At 43.7% G+C, this 17333-nt stretch overlaps 2 protein-coding genes across 3 annotated transcripts in view; one reads left to right on the top strand and one right to left on the bottom strand.

The window, feature by feature from the left end:
* LOC143766353 (uncharacterized) overlaps positions 1-4506 on the top strand; it is a 46448-nt gene extending 41942 nt beyond the window's left edge. For both annotated transcript variants that reach the window (XM_077253975.1, XM_077253976.1), the window contains one exon: positions 2970-4506. In XM_077253975.1, the coding sequence (XP_077110090.1) occupies positions 2970-4210 (1241 nt within the window). In that variant the 3' untranslated portion in view covers positions 4211-4506. The remainder of the gene's footprint in view (positions 1-2969) is intronic.
* Positions 1-17333, bottom strand: part of LOC143768210 (uncharacterized) — a 422546-nt gene that overhangs the window by 274391 nt on the left and 130822 nt on the right. The gene's annotated exons all lie outside the window — the stretch shown is intronic.

The following is a 17333-nucleotide window of genomic DNA, read 5'->3' on the forward strand; positions in this document are numbered from 1 at the left end:
TGGCTATCTGTAGGTCTTGTTCTGTATATCTGGAGGTTTCTCTCTTTTTATAGTTAACAAATGTCCTTCAAAAAAGCATTTTCATGTAAAGAGGAAGAATGGTGATCTATTTGCATAGTTTTTCCTCCTCTGTTTTACAAGTAAACAAACTAGCTGACCTGGACAATGTGTTTCACGGACATGGTTTATGGAACCACTGTGCCTCGGACCCCGGAGAACCTGGAGGGGCGTGACTAAGCAAGCACTGGACTGTTCACTAGAGCCTCTGATGGTGAGGTTAGGCTTGGCTCCTGATGAACACCAGGTGCCACTCCAGGACAGACCAAAGGACACTCGGCAGCTGGACCCAGAAGGACAGACTGGATGGTGGAGCCGAGTCTGATTCAGAGTGCAGGGGCCTACACTTTCACTTTTTATTCTTTTACTGTTGATACAGTTGAAGAACAGTTTGGGATTAGTTTTACTCTCAATAGCAATGTACAGGAACAATCTACAGAATGCCACAACTCCAAACTTCAACTATTTAGCTTTAGCACACAGCACAGAAAGACGAATCTTCAGTAGAAACAACGAACTCCTATTCAGTACAGCGTCTCCTAAGAGCAAGAAAACAGAGCTTTCATCGGCAGGACAGAGAGGGACTGGCAATGTTTTATAGGAAAAGTTAACAACTAGATCAAAAGTAGCTGAAATGGAGCTGCTTATTATGACCAGCATAGAAAAGATTGTTAACCTCTACAGCACCAAAGATAACCAAATTGATTTAATATGGGATCCAAATACACAGGCTAAATGGAAGATCTGCAATTTACAATATGCAGTGATCTTCTTCCCCCAGATCTCCCAGGTTGGCATGACACACTGTTGACAGCGCGACTTTTTAGTGTTGGAATTCTCCCTCCAAATAGACGTAGTTGTTGGGGATTTAACATGTTTTTTATCCCATACATTTTGCTTTACAGGTTCATTATCTATGGCAGTTTGATTTTGGTGGGATTGGCCAGCCTCGCTAATGTGAGTCTGCAACTCCCTGGTAGTTTTTTAAAAAAGTCTCCATTGCCTAATGGCCATGATCTAAATTTAAGACACCCCAGCTCTGCACTATTATAAAAAGTTATTTTTGAATGTCTTATATGTCTTCTTGAAACTCATCTGACAGAAAATATTGGCCCTTACGATAGTTTAGATTGCCAAGAGCCACCGAGCCTTATACTGTAATTACCCCAGAGATGTTTCACAACTAGTTACTCTTTTTTTTTTTTTTTAACTGATGAAGGCTGTTGAGTTTGATCATATTAGTTGATGTGTTATTCTCTATAGTCACAGTTTTTTACTACAGTAGTTACAGCCCAGAATACTCTGATTTAACCACTTTCCGCAGCCAGTTTTGTGTTCCTAATCAGGCCCCATTTTTCAAATCTGACGTGTGTCACTATATGTGGTGATAACTTTGTAATTATTCACAAATGATAATAGGAAACAAATGGACCTTACAAATTATTTTCTAACTTCTGTTGAATCTGACAATACCCTATATACAGTTGTACACTACTGTCTGGGCACATGGCAAAGTTAAGAAGGGAAGGAGTGTCATTTAGATATTTGAATGCAGATCTTGCTGGAATAGTTTGAAGACACAATGTATTGGGGGAACTGTTCATGTTACCCTGCCAGCTCAGAAGATGGCTACCACAAATAGGCTTGACGCTATCAACTCCTTTGTCTAGATCCCAGGGATTTCCTTGCTCATCACCATTTAATCTCTCTATATGGCTCTGGATTTACACAATGACCCTTAGGCTTGGGCCGAGGTGTTACCTGCTGTTCTGTGGTGTGAGATGGCAGGAAGAATAGTCAGGTAGTTGAGTCAGAACCAGGAGGGCAGACAAAATACAAAATCAGAAGAAACAAGAGTAGTCAGTAAAAGGGCCAGGCTCACAACAGGGAACAAATACACAAGCCAGGAGCTGTGCACAGAGGACTGAACCAGAGGAGAACAAGGCTGTGTCTGACAGCTTCTGGCACTATGCTTCGAGCTTTAGTAGGATAGTGCTTTCCAGTTGGATGAAGCAGGGACCAGATTACTTCAGCTGGATAGCACACACCCATACTGCCAGACTGGATGATTTTCTATTGGTCCCAGTCACCCTAATCTTATTTTCTGGACAAAGCCTGTGCCACCCAGAGCTTTTGGTTCGGAAGCCACCTGCAGAATGAATAAGGTGGCGCTGGGTGACGGAAGCAGATGTCACAGGATCTGATCCCATAGGAGATGGGGTATAACATTTACAGAAGCCCTAATATGACAAAATAGCAAAGCAGTAAAAATCCTGATAAAGTGACTCCATTTTGGAAATTATAACCCTCTGTGAATTAATCTATAGCAGTAGTGACTATTTTGACTTCACAGCCAATTTCTGTAAATTAACATGCAGTGGATGTTGCAAAGTGAAAATTGCACATTTGCCATTTTATTACCACTACATAGTGCCCAGAATGTGCTCCAGGAAACACAAACACAGTAAATTAAGTGGATTCTTCGCACTGTAGTAATGCGAAATACATGGATACTAAATGTGATTTGGGCATACTGCAAGGCTTAGATGCGAGGTGGAGATTTGACTTTGGGAGAGCGGATTTTGCGTGATTGGTTTACGAAAGCCATGTTGCTTTTCAAGAGTCTTTGAGAAACTAAGAAGTTTTTATTAGTATTATTTTCGCCTACATAACATTGTTAGGTGACTTTTTATTTCATATTTGGGAGGCAGAATGAACAATTGAACACCATTCTCTACTGGTTCATCCTGTGTGGTTTTCTATTAGACTGTAAACTGTCATTGTCTTGGTGAATAAATAAATAGTTTTTACATAACTTGCCATTTTTACCGAGAGTTTAGGTAGAAATGTTCAAAAATATATATTTCAAGAATATTTTATTCAGAAATAATAATTTGTTTTATTCTTGGCAGATGACTGTGGCAGGAGATCAGAGGGACATCTGACATCTTCAATTTTTAAATCAGAAGATCTTGAGATCCCACAGGATACAATTGAAGTGAATGCCATTACTCCACATATACCCTCATCCCTTCACAGGAAAGATCTGTCATCTGATCTGTTGAAACAGTTCCTGTCTTCTGATTCATTACCGACTACTGGGAAAAATCAAAGTCACAAAATAAGCATTAAAAAACAAACTGCTCCTAAAGCCAAGAAGCCATTTTCACATTCAGAATGTGGAAACAGTTTTCCCGTCGCAAAATCTATTCTTAAACATCAAAAAATTCATGCAGCGGAGAATAGATTTTCTTGTTCCACGTGTGGTAAATGTTTTAACCACAAATCACAACTTGTTAGTCACCAGAGAATTCACACAGGGGAGAAACCATTTTTATGTTCAGAGTGTGGGAAATGTTTTAATATGAAAGCACATCTTGATGGCCACAAGAGAATCCACACAGGGGAGAAGCCTTTTTCATGTTCAGAATGTGGGAAATGTTTTAGCCAGAAATCAGATTTTATTAAGCACCTTAGAACTCACACAGGAGAGAAGCCTTTTTCATGTTCAGAGTGTGGGAAATGTTTTACTGAGAAATCAAGTCTTATGAGACATCACAGAACTCACACTGGGGAGAAGCCTTTTTCATGTTCAGAATGTGGGAAATGTTTTGTAGATAAATCAACTCTTCTTACACATCAGAGAACTCACACAGGGGAGAAGCCTTTTTCATGTTCAAAATGTGGGAAATGTTTTACAGAGAAATCAAGTCTTATCAAACATCACAGAACTCACACTGGAGAGAAGCCTTTTTCATGTTCAGAATGTGGGAAATGTTTTACACAGAAATCAAATTTTGTTAGGCATGAGAAAACTCACACAGGGGAGACGCTTATTTCCTGTTCAAAATGTGGAAAATATTTTAACCTTGTTATGCATCAAATAAGTCACACAGGAGAGAAGCTTTTTTCATGTTCAGAATGTGAGAAATGTTTTAACCAGAAATCTGATTTTGTTAGGCACCAGAGAATTCACACAGGGGAGAAGCCTTTTTCATGTTCAGAATGTGGGAAATGTTTCAATTGGAAAAACCATCATGATAGCCAACAGGGAACCCACACAGGGGAGGAGCCTGTTTCTTGTTCGGAATGTGGAAAATGTTTTGTGAATAAATCATCTCTTCTTAGTCACCAGAGAAGTCACACAGGGTAAAAGTCTTTTTTTTATTTTATCAATTTATATTCTTAATGTTCAGAATGTTTGAAATATTTTTTACAGAAATAATATTTTGTTAAGTACCAGAGCAATCACTCAGCAGAGAATACTTTTTTTATATTCTTAATGTGGAAAATGTTTTACTTGGAAATGAAATGTTAAGATTCAGAGAAATCACACAGGGGAGAAGCTTTTTTCATGTTCAGAATGTTGGAAATGTTTTAACCGAAAATTGTATCTTAAAGGAGTTGTTCAATACTAGTACACCCCCTTGCCATTTTTCCTGTTTGCCCAATAAAATAAAAATAAGAATACTCAGTTCCCGTGCTGTTATTGTTCTAGTGGTGTTGGGACTTACGTTCCTGGGGCTCACGTGAAGTTTTTACATCACACGAGCCTGGCGCTTAATTAGTGCTGGCTTCGCTGTCACCACATTCGGAGGTATTGAACATCAACAGGAAACAAAAGCTCCAGCTACTCTCTGACTTCTTTATGAGATTTGATGTGTCTGAACGTAGGGACAGTGATACTAGTGCTGATTGGCCACAAAGCTTACATGACGTAATGGACCTCAGACTCTTTCATATTTACTCATAGCCATTCTTTATATATATATATATATATATATATATATATATATATATATATATATATATATACATATTGAAGGAGGTACACTTTGAATCCATCGAATATTTATACACTTTCTGGCCTGGAATAAGATTCTAAAGATTCCTATTTGTATTGGGTCGAAATCCATTTATCCTCTATCATTCCCAGGATACATGTTTTAGGATTTATCTGTAAATCAATATTGTATATTTTATGGATTAATTTAAGTGTCACCTTCTAATAATTACCCAAAGTCGGGCACTCCCAGAGCATGTGCATTAGATGTGCATTTTCCCTTTTACACGTTGGGCATTTGTCATCTGATTTTATTCCTATTGTATATAAGAAGCTGGGAGTTTTATATTTTCTATAAATTACATACAATTGTGACAACTTTTGTGCTTCACATAATGATAAATGTGGAGTGAGTTCCATGATTGTGTTACATTGTCCTTCATTTATTTATCCCACATCATCTGTCCATTTATCTAAGAGTCTTATAGGGAACTGTTTCAGAAAGTTTGATGTCGAGTATTTATATATGATAGATATCGGTGATTTAGAGGAAGATGCCTCCATTACCATCGCAGTGAAGAAACTGTTATTTATACTCATGGCTTGTGTGAAGAACGTGAATGATCCATTCCTCGCCACCTGCCTGACGTCCGTATTACGTCAGCGGGATCAGGTGGTAAGGTTTCCCCACTTGTAAGACCGTGACGATCTGCACCCCCTAGGGACATGTAAGGTCAGCTTGGCACAGTTCTACACAGACACCTCCCTGTCCTCACGGGCCCAGGGAGGCACAGGGAGTGAGAGAAGGTGGCCCATGCAGTCACTTCTGTGGCACCACACTCACCCACAACCCTGACAGATGGACAGGCCCCTTTCACTATCACAAGTGAAACAGAACCTTTCAGCTTGGTAGGACTGCCTTCAGTTCCTCGTTCAATAAATGCCTGGTCCATTAACAGGTTTATATCAGGCCAGGAACCAGCCCCAGTAGCGTGTGAGATTAGGCTGAGAAACGGATTTGTGGATCAAAATAATAGTATCCCAAGGCAAAGTTATATATTTATTCGCCTTAAAGGCACACTAGAAAATACACTATATAAATACTGGTTATACACTCACTGGCCACTTTATTAGGTACACCTGTCCAACTTCTTGTTAACACTTAATTTCTAATCAGCCAATCACATGGCGGCAACTCAGTGCATTTAGGCATGTAGACATGGTCAAGACAATCTCCTGCAGTTCAAACCGAGCATCAGTATGGGGAAGAAAGGTGATTTGAGTGCCTTTGAACGTGGCATGGTTGTTGGTGCCAGAAGGGCTGGTCTGAGTATTTCAGAAACTGCTGATCTACTGGGATTTTCACGCACAACCATCTCTAGGGTTTACAGAGAATGGTCCGAAAAAGAAAAAAAATCCAGTGAGCGGCAGTTCTGTGGGCGGAAATGCCTTGTTGATGCCAGAGGTCAGAGGAGAATGGGCAGACTGGTTCGAGCTGATAGAAAGGCAACAGTGACTCAAATCGCCACCCGTTACAACCAAGGTAGGCCTAAGAGCATCTCTGAACGCACAGTGCGTCGAACTTTCAGGCAGATGGGCTACAGCAGCAGAAGACCACACCGGGTACCACTCCTTTCAGCTAAGAACAGGAAACTGAGGCTACAATTTGTACAAGCTCATCGAAATTGGACAGTAGAAGATTGGAAAAACGTTGCTTGGTCTGATGAGTCTCGATTTCTGCTGCGACATTCGGATGGTAGGGTCAGAATTTGGCGTAAACAACATGAAAGCATGGATCCATCCTGCCTTGTATGGAGCATCTTTGGGATGTGCAGCCGACAAATCTGCGGCAACTGTGTGATGCCATCATGTCAATATGGACCAAAATCTCTGAGGAATGCTTCCAGCACCTTGTTGAATCTATGCCACGAAGAATTGAGGCAGTTCTGAAGGCAAAAGGGGGTCCAACCCGTTACTAGCATGGTGTACCTAATAAAGTGGCCGGTGAGTGTATATATATAATGGTCAGATATGCAAGTACAATAGTGGTAGGACAAAAGATTTAAGCAGAATATATGGTCAGTTGCCAGTTAGATGAAAGTCCTGGCTTGCGAGGGAGTGGTCCCTCTGTGTGTGACTTCTCACATGATGTGTCCTTGCAACCTCCCAGAGAAAAATCAATAGGATATTCTTCACACAAGCAGTTAACCCTCTGGGTCACTCCACTCCTGCCCTCTGGGCTGAACATAAATCCTCTACCCTGGAGGTTTCAAGATAAGGCTATGTGCACACGTTGCAGTTTTCCTGCAGAACTGCAGTTTTTTTCCTTGCAGAAACACTGCAGATCTGCAAGTGATTTACAGTACAATGTAAATCAATGGCAAAAGAAATGCTGTGCTAATGGTGCGGAAAAATCTGCACGGAAAACGCAGCAGATTCAAAAAAGGACCATGTCACTTCTTTTGTGCAGATTTGCATCGTTTCTGCACCCATTCCATTATAGAAATCCGCAGTGATAAAAACGCATGAAATACGCAAGAAAAACGCACCAAATTTGCACCTGCGTTTTCTGCCAAGAGATGCAGAATCCGCACAGAAAATTCCAGAGGCAAATCTGCAACGTGTGCACTGTGCACATACCCTAAATCTTCCAAAACCTAGGAAAGATCATATCTCCTTTCTGGGTGGTCTTAAGGCAGCGGTTCTGGCGCCATCAGATCCCACCGGGCCCCTGCTACTCATAGAGAGTAAACACAATTTTGCTACCTAGCTGCTAGTCCCTATTCTGTGTATCTCCTTTCCCATGCATGTTAGAATGACTCAAGACCCAGGCAGGGGCTTGCCTTGTTCTGGGGATCTCAGAAATATACATGATGTGCAGCTAAGACGTATAGTATTTCCATAATTCCTTTACAAATTCCTAGCTGGCTGATCAAAGGACTCATGCTGCATGGCTTGGATTTGCAGGAGGTCTTCCTGTAGAAGGTTGCATACCAGCTAGCTAATGGGGGTGTGAATCCCTTTGTTTGAAGCTGGCCAGGTGTCATGTTACTACAGCATGTGTTGAAGGGGTTTTTATAATTGTATGCCAAATAGGATAGAGATGCTTGACATGGAATTGTCTCCAATATTCTTCACATCTCCCTCCTTTAGAGGGCCCTAGGAAACAGCACTTTCAGGTGTTCCCCTGTGCACCTGACCTCAACCTCCCCTCGGCGGGATAACCCATCAGCATTACCGTGGGCACAGCCCTTGTGAATGGGGACGTGGTACTGCTATAGCACAAGGCTTCAGCGTAGCAACCTCCCATTTGTTCTGGATACAGTGTGTTTCCAGCTGAGGGGGTTGTGGTCCGTTTCCAAGGTGAATTGGTGTCTGTACAAGTATGGCTGCAGATGCTGCAGGGCTCATACAGTTGCCAGATTTCCTCCATCGTGGAGTTGGCCACCTCCCTCAACAGGAGCTTCCAGCTCAGGTACAAAATGGGGTGTTCATGGCCTGTAGTGTCGACCTGGCTGATCACAGCACTGAGGCTAAAGTCACTGGCGCTGGTCTGTACTACAAATGGCCTTGTAAGGTCGGCTGCCTGTAGTATCGGGAAGCTGGAAAGGGTGGTCTTCAGCGCTCGGAAGGCCATTTCACAGTCATTGGTCCTATTGACTGCATAGAGCATCTTCTTGTTGGTGAGGTCCGTTAGGGGCTTCACCAGGCTACCATAATCAGGGACGAACCTCCTATAGTTCCCAGCGGTGCCGCAGAGGGATATCACTTGTTTCTTGGTCCTGGGAGTGGCCTAGGAAGCGATAGCATACAACTTCCCACGCTCCGGACTTAAAGCCCCAATGCCTACCCGGTGTCCCAGGTAGTGGACCTCATTCATTCCCAGCTGGCACTTCTCCAGCTTGAAGGTCAAGCCTGCTCGGCGGATCCACGCGAGCGCCTGCGCCAGATGCTTTAGGTGGGACTGAAGATTGCAATATCGTCCAGGTACGCGGCCATGTACCGTTCAAGTCCCTTGAGCAGTGTGTTGACCATCCACTGAAAAGTGGCAGGGGCACACTTCATCCCAAATGGCATCACTGTGGACTCGTCCAGTCCAAGTGGGGTGATAAAGGCAGAGCATTTTCAGGGCATCAGAAGGATCTGCCAATATCCTCGCCTCAGATCAATGATGGTCAGGTACTTGGCCCCAGCGAACTGGTCAAGCAGGTCATCGATGCACTGCATTGGGAACTCCTGTAACCCTAAAAGCATTGAGCCCCCTGTAGTCCACGCAGAACCAGGTTGTCCGGTCCTTCTTTTGGACGAGGACTACAATCAAGGCACAAGTGCTTCTGGATGGTTGGATGATATATGCTGACTGCCAGATTGGGGGGTGATCCCCAGTGTCCATGTAATGGATAGCTGACTTTGTCCTTCCGGGCTTGTTGCTGAACAAATCCCAAAAGGGGTGTAAGGTCACCCACAGCTGGGACTTTAGGTCAGACTAGAGCTGGTTGCAAACCTTCACATCCTCGATGGTCCAACCTGCCTTAGCTTGGGCGAGCATATCCGGGAGAGTCTGAGCCTCTCTGTCTTATGGCAGGTTGCATATAGGGAGGGTGCAGTCCTCTTGCTCATGATGGGCCTTCATCATGTTCACGTGGAAGGCCTTCCGCCTTCCCTGAGTGTGGTGCAGTGTGATCATTGTGGCATTGAGCTGCTGGTGCACGAGATACGGGCCCTTCCAGGCTGCCTGAAGCTGGTCCTGGGGCAAAGGGACCAGTACCCACACCTTTTGAACCACCTGGTAGGTCATCTCACAAGCGTTCTGGTCGTACTATCCCTTCTGTTTGGCCTTGGCTCACGTCATATTATCATGGACCAGCTGCGACAAGGCCTGCATCTTGTCACGGAAGCACGCAACATACTTGATGTCTGACACTCCAGGAATGGCTAAGTCTCCTTCCCAGACTTCTTTCACCAGAGCTAGGGGCCCATGCACATATCGTCAGTGCAGAAGCTCAAAGAATGAGAACCCCGTTGAGGCCACTCCTGAAAGGCTCTTCAATGATGGACAGTTTCCAGTTGGACTTTGGAGCACTGCCCCGCCTTCCCCACCCTCTGACAAATGTCACACGAACAGCAGTAGGCAGCCACATCGGCTCCCATCCTCAGCCAGTAAAAATGCTGGGCTAGCCTAGCCTTGATGATCCCTAAGTGTCCAGCCATCAGAAGCTCATGTGCAATCCGCAACAACTCTGCCCTGAACAGATAGGGTACAACCAACTGTCGATTCCTGGGCCACACCTCTGGTGAACCTCGCCAGACCGTTACCCGGTACAGCCGTCCTTGGTCCCAGACCACCCACTTGAGGTCTGTGTACAAGGGCAATAGTACCGACTGCACCTTAAAAGCTTTTAGGCTGTCGTCGGCCTCCAATGCCACCTGAAATCCCTGACTAGACGTGGCCAAAATAGACGAGACTGCCACATCTTCGGTCAGTTCCTCGCGACTTGTCTCCTGGCTTCCATCTTATGCAGCAGCCACTTGGTGGGATGTGGGGAAGTCATTGGACCTCCCGAGGGCTCTCAGCGCCACCACTGCGCATGATATCAGCCACGGTCCCTGCAACCGCGGGTAGTGCCCGCCTCTCCTCTACTTACGACCAAGTTGCTTGTGCAGATTGAATAACCTAGCCCTCTGACATCCCGGTTGTGGAGGAACCCTACAATGAGGTCTTACCTGTGAAGCCTATTTCTTCTGGGACCACCCCACACTCAATTTCATGCTCCTTAGCTGTCTACCCCCTCTTTGACAACCTCATAGAACAAACTGTTCCAGCTAGCCTGCTGGCCACACTCAGAGGCATTATCACAGATGGCTTGATTCATTTCCTACCCCCCGAGGGAAGTGGGAAACAGTACATTACCCACCCCCAGAGCCCCATCAGAAGGCACATTATTCAAATTGACACCAAACAGGGGTGGACATTACATTTTGGTCTGGAGAATCAGGTCACATAGTGGGACAGTAGCTGCCACAAGTCTGTCCCAAGCAAAACACTTTCTGGAATATCCGAGGTTAACCCCACCTCCCGAACTCACGTCCCGGCACCCCAGTCCAAATACATCTTCGGAAGAGCAGCGCCAGTTCGACCCCTTTAATCCTGGAGGTGAGAGTTTTCCTGGGTACGAAATCCTCTGAAGACAGCAGATCAGGGCGCACAAAAGCCATCTCGGCGCCGTGTCTTGCAGTCCCATGGCCAATGCCTGGCCTATGGTGACGGGCTAAAGGTTATATAGTGAAAGTGTACAGGTAACACACTGACTCACCAGTGACGTCTCTAGTTGAAGTCCTTTATTTTCATCCAGCACAGACCACCATCACTTCTTCCAGCTAGGACTTGTCTCTGCAGAAAATAACAGTTATCTAGAACACATTCCCCAATTTTTCCCCAACTTCTAAACTTGCCAGATTAAGAAAAAAAGCGACAGTGTCGCCCTGCACAGTAACAGGACCTACCCACTGAAAACAGTATCTTCAAAAATAAAATACATCACAGCAGTAATAATATCCCTTAATTAGCCCCTACAGTCATAAAGTACCCCATACTGCTGCAATATGTACTCCATTCTGGACCTCACATGTCTCATTCCTGGCCCCGTGCATTCTCCCATACTGCCCCCATGTCTCTCCATTCTGCTCCCATGACTCTCCACACTGCCCTCATGACTCTCCACACTACCCCCAAGTCTCTACACACTGTCCCTATGTCTCTCCACACTGCCCCCATATCTTTCCACATTGCCCCATGTCTCCATCCTGCCCCCATATCTCTCCATTCTGCCCTCATGTTTCTCCATCCTGTCCCATGTTTCTCCATTCTGCTTCCATAGTGCTGATTTACAAAAAAAATACCTGGCTGAGGTCCAGTGTTGTCCTCTCCCCGATTCATCTGAGGCGCAGATGCACTGGCGTTTGGTAGTCATGTCATGTGAACGTTCGGTTACTGAACCAGCAGATATCCTGCTGCTGGGGCCCTGTGAGCAGAAGAGAGGGGGCCTGGTACAGTCCTCCTCTGCTTATCGGGCCCCATACACCTGTAAGGGCAGTAATGACCTGATGACAGCCCTGTCTGTATTCTACAAAGCCAAATGACAGCATATGTAGAATGTGCTCACAAGTTCATAGAATCATAGAATGGTAGAGTTGGAAGGGACCTTCTGGGTCATCTGGTCCAACCCCCTGCTCAAAGCAGGATTAACTAAATCATCCCAGTTAGAAAATCACATGAAGAAAAATATGATGGGCCTGTATGAGAAAGTGGAGGGTAATGATGCTGTTGGCTTCCTAGAACCCTGATATCTTATTGTGAGATATCTTCTGTGCTCATATGGTCCCTACAAGACCAGGTCCCGTCTGTCACAGGTTTACCATGACAGAGAAGAGCCAGAAGACTGCAGCGTCTGGTTCCTCCTACTCCTGCACTGAATAGAAGCACTTTACCTATATAATAAACGGTGTAAATTTCTTTGGGCAGTGCAGGGGTTAATTTGCTCTGTTGCGAGCTCAGGGAGCTAAGACTCTCAGCTGAGGATTGTTAGCCACTCCCATCTCTTATATAATCTGGGATGTGACTAACACACATCGTCAGAGGTAGCTTTTGCTTTATGGCTTGGAGGTTCTTTGAGTAGGTGGTTGGTGGATTTATCTGTGACTGTTGCTAAGTTTTGTGTGTGTGATAATTCCCTTTCTTTTCCTACTTTGATTTAACCCTATCCTCCACTCTCAGGTGGATATCTTTGCTATATGTGTGTATATTTGTATCTTTGGTATTTTCCATTACCCCTGTTCATATTACCTTGTTAAGTTAGGTTGGTGTCTTGCGGTGTACAACTGCTCCCCTCTTCTCTGGGTGGGGAAAGGTACAGAGAGAGGTTGGAATCAAGAGTTAAGGCAAGGTAGGTGGTCCCGGGCGTCTTCATCATCAGAAGTAATCCGAGGAGCAGGGCGAGCTAGGCCATCCCCTGTTCCTGGTACACCCGACATCAGAGTTGGGACACAGGTCCAGTCTTTCTGGCCAAACATCGCTTTTATGATCGACAACTTTAAAAGTGCAGTGAGGGCTAAGTGTAAATTTCTGTTCAATAACAGCAGTTTCCCTTTATCCTGACTTTTCGATTTCTTTTAAAACCAACTAACTTCAAACAGGATTGGGATAAACTACATAAAAACATTACACATGTGCCATGATACAGTATATCTCTAAGCTAAATTTAAGACACCTCAACTTTGCACTATTATAAAAAGTTCTCTTTGAATGTCTAATATTTCTTCTTGAAACTCATCTGACAGAAAATATTGGCCTTTACGATAGTTTAGATTGCCAAGAGCCGCCGAGCCACATACTCTAATTATTCCATTGAGGATTCACCACTAGTTACTTATTTTTGACTTATGAAGAATGTTGAGTTTGATCAGTTCAGTAGATGTTATTGTTTGTACTCACAGTTTGTCACTCTAGTAGTTTGGGCCCAAAATACTCTGATTTAACTACTTTCCGCAGCCAGTTTTGTTTTTCTAATTAGGCCCCATTTTTTCAAATCTGACGTGTGTCACTTTATGTGGTGCTAACTTTGGAATTATTCTCAAAGGATAATAGGAAACAGATGGACCTTACAAATTATTTCCCAACTTCTATTGAATCCGACAATATCCTGTATATGGTTGTCCACTACTGTCTAGGCACATGGCAGGGTTAAGAAGGGAAGGATCAACATTTAGCTATTTGAATGCAGATATTGCTGTAATAATTTGTAGACAGAATGTATTGGGATTATAGTTCGTGGTCACCTGGCAGCTCAAAAGATAGCTACCATGAACAGTCTTGGCACTATCTACTCTATTTTCAGATCCAAGGGATTGCCTTACTAGTCACCCTTTAACCCATCCACATGGATCTGGACTTACACAGGGATCCCTAGGCTTGGGCTACGTTGTTACCTGCTGTTCTGTGGTATGGCAAGAATAATCAGGTAGTTGGAGTAGAACCAGGAGGGCAAACAAAATACAAAATCAGAAGACACAAGAGTATTCAGTAAATGGGCCAGGGTTAAAACAGGCAACAAATTTATAAGCAGGGAGCTGAGCACAGAGGACTGAACCAGAGGAGAGCAAGGCTGTATCTGGCAGCTTCTGGCAATATGATTTGAGCTTTAGTAGGGTGTTTTGCTTTCCAATTTGCTGAAGCAGGGAGCAGATTACTTCAGCTGGAAAGCATACACACCCAGACTGCCGGACTGGATGATACTACTGGCCCCAGCAACCCTAATCTTAGTGACCGGATAGAGGGTTGGCCTCCCACAGCTTCTGGCACTGACATCTCTATTACCAGAGCAACCTGCAGAATGAATAATGCGGTGCTTGGTAAAAGAAGCAGTCGGTGCAGGAGCTGGTCCTAGAGAAGGTTGGGCACATCTTTGCAGAAGCCCTAATATGGCAAAATGGCAGAAAACCAGAGCAGTAGAAATCCCCATAAAGTGACTCCACACACATAAAGTGCCCAACACAAGTGCCCAGGTTGTGCTCCAGGAGACACGCACCGTAAATTAGGTGGGTCCTTCTCACTATAGTAATGTCAAATACATGGATGCTAAATGTGGTTTGGGCATACTGCAAGGCTCAGAAGCGAGGGGGAAGTTTTCACTTTGGGAAGGTGGATATTGATAGATTCGTTTATGGAAGCCATGTTGCTTTTCAAGAGCCTTTGATCCACTAATAATGTGTAAACCATTGTTTTTCCATTGACAGATGATGGACCTGAGTGGGGACTTGGTTTTTGTGAGATGAGTAAAAGTTTTTATTGGAACATGTATCACTGTAGATAAGTTTTAGGCAGGTGTTGAAAAAAGCTGTAATGTAACAGTGTTTGTTACTGGGAAGCAGCAGCGGCGCGCCACACATTGGAACACCCCTCATCCCAGCCTGCGGCCTGCAGCAACACCTCACTCCTTCCTCCAGCAGCGAACCTGGGACCCCACTTCACCGCAGCCACCACCCCCAGTAAGCAATAAGATGCATGGATTATAAGAAGCACCATTTTATTAAAAAGAAAAATCCTATTATTTTTCCTCAAAATTTGGGGTGTGTCTTATAATCCGGAACGTCTTATAATCCGAAAAATAAGGTAATTAGCATTTTTTTTGCATTAAATAAGTATTTGAAACAATAGAAAAATGGAACTTAATATTTGGTACAAAAACCTTTTAGCAATTAGAAAGGTCAGACTGTAGTTTTTTACCAAGTTTGCACACCTGCAGCAGGGATTGTGGCCCACTTCTCCATACAGATCTTCTCCAGATCTTTCAGGTTTCGGGTCTATAATTGAGCAACATTGAGTTTCAGCTCCTTCCAAAGATTTTCTATTGGGTCCAGCCACAACCCATTTTTAATGTCCTGGCAAAGGGAAAGGGGTTGTCACTCAGGATTTTAGGGTACATGGCTCCATCCATTCTCCTATTGATGCGGTGAAGTAGTCCTGTGCCCTTAGCAGAGAAACACCCCCAAAACATAATGTTTCCACCTCCATGCTTGACAGTGGGGACGGTGTTCTTTGGGTCAGAGACAGCATTTCTCTTCCTCCAAACATAGCGAGTTGAGTTAATGCCAAAGACCTCAATTTTTGTCTCATCTGACCACGGCACCTACTCCCAATCATTCATAGAATCATCCAGGTGTTCATTGGCAAACTTCAGATGGGCATGCACATGTGCTTTCTTGAGCAGGGGGACCTTGTGAGCACTGCAGGATTTTAAACCTTTACAGCGTAATGTGTTACCAATGGTTTTCTTGGTGACTGTGGAACCAGCTGCCTTGAGATCATTAACAAGTTCTCCCTGTGTAGTTTTAGGCTGACCTCTTACCTTCCTCATGATCAAGGATACCCCACAAGGTGAGATTTTGCATGGTGGCCCAGATCGATGTCGATTGACAGTCATTTTCTATTTCTTCAATTTTCTTACTATTGCACCAACAGTTGTCTCCTTCTCACCCAGCTTCTTACTTATGGTTTTGTAGCCCATTCCCAATTTGTACAGGTCTATGATCTTGTCCCTAATATCCTTATAAAGCTCTTTGGTCTTGTCCAGTTTGTAGACTTAGAGTCTGACTGATTGAGTCTGTGGACAGGAGTCTTTTATAAAGGTGACTATGTAAGACAGCTGTCTTTAATGCAGGTAACAAGTTGATTAGGAGAGTCTAACTGGTCTGTGGGATTCAGAGCTCTTAATGGTTGGTAGGGGATCAAATACTTATTTCTGCAAAATGCAAATACATTTATATAATTTATATAATGTGATTTTCTGGATTTTATTTTTGATATTCTATCTCTCAATGTTAATTAACCTACCCTTAAAATTATAGACTGTTCATGTCTTTATCTATGAGCAAACTTACAAAATTAGCAAGGGATCAAATACTTCCCCCACTGTATGTAAATCTGCATATGTAGTGGCAATGTGTGTTTAGAAAAATGTGCGCATGTAGCAGAGCTGTGTGTATGTAAATGTACATGTTACAGAGCTGTGTGTGTATATAAATGTGCATATGTAGCAGAGCTGAGTGTGTGCTTAGTCCATGCAGCAGTGTTGTGTGTACATGTGTGCTGTAAAGGTAAAGTGTTCATTAATGTTTGTGCTGTGAAGCTGTATGTGAACAAAACACACGGTGCAGAGAAACACTAACAATAGTTTTATTATTTCCATATTCTACCATAGTGCATTCAAATTTGTAATATCCACCAGTAGGACAACCCTTTCTTAAACCAAATGTTATACCCCGATAAAGTAATAAAGCCCATACTCACCTCCAGTGCCGGCGTTGATCCCTCGGTGTCGGCCCTTGCTCTCCCCGGGGCTGTGATGCGATGTTTTTGACATGTGACGCCTGTGCCCAATCAGCGCTGGCATCACTGTCTCTGCCTTCAGACAAGCTGAACATGAAGAGGAAGCCGGAATCATCTGTAGCTCAGACTTCCTCTTCATGTTCAGTTTGTCCAAAGGCGGAGACAGTGACGCCAGCGCTGATTTGACCCCGATGTCATGTATCACAACATCGCATCACAGCTCAGTGAGAGCAAGGTGAGTATAGGCTTTATTATTTTATCAGGGCAAAACATGTGGTTTAAGATGGGGTTGTCCTAGTAGTGGACAACCCCATTAATTAGTAGTAAAAAAAATGTTTCCTTTTTTCTGCTGTCTTAACCTTGGATGCATCTTATGGTTAGGTTTGTTTTATAGTGTGAAAATACAGTATTAGAATTAAAAATATATGCAGTTACTAATATCTTTAATCCAAATGGCAATATTCAATGTGCAGTCAATATTTCACTTTGTTGTACAGCGGGTGAAATAAGTATTAAACACGTCACCAATTTTCTAAGTAACTATATTTCTAAAGGTGCTATTGTTATGAAATTCTCACCAGAATGCCACACAAAAAAATCTCATAATGG

This window comes from Ranitomeya variabilis, chromosome 4 (assembly GCF_051348905.1).
Source record: "Ranitomeya variabilis isolate aRanVar5 chromosome 4, aRanVar5.hap1, whole genome shotgun sequence".
Taxonomy (NCBI): domain Eukaryota; kingdom Metazoa; phylum Chordata; class Amphibia; order Anura; family Dendrobatidae; genus Ranitomeya; species Ranitomeya variabilis.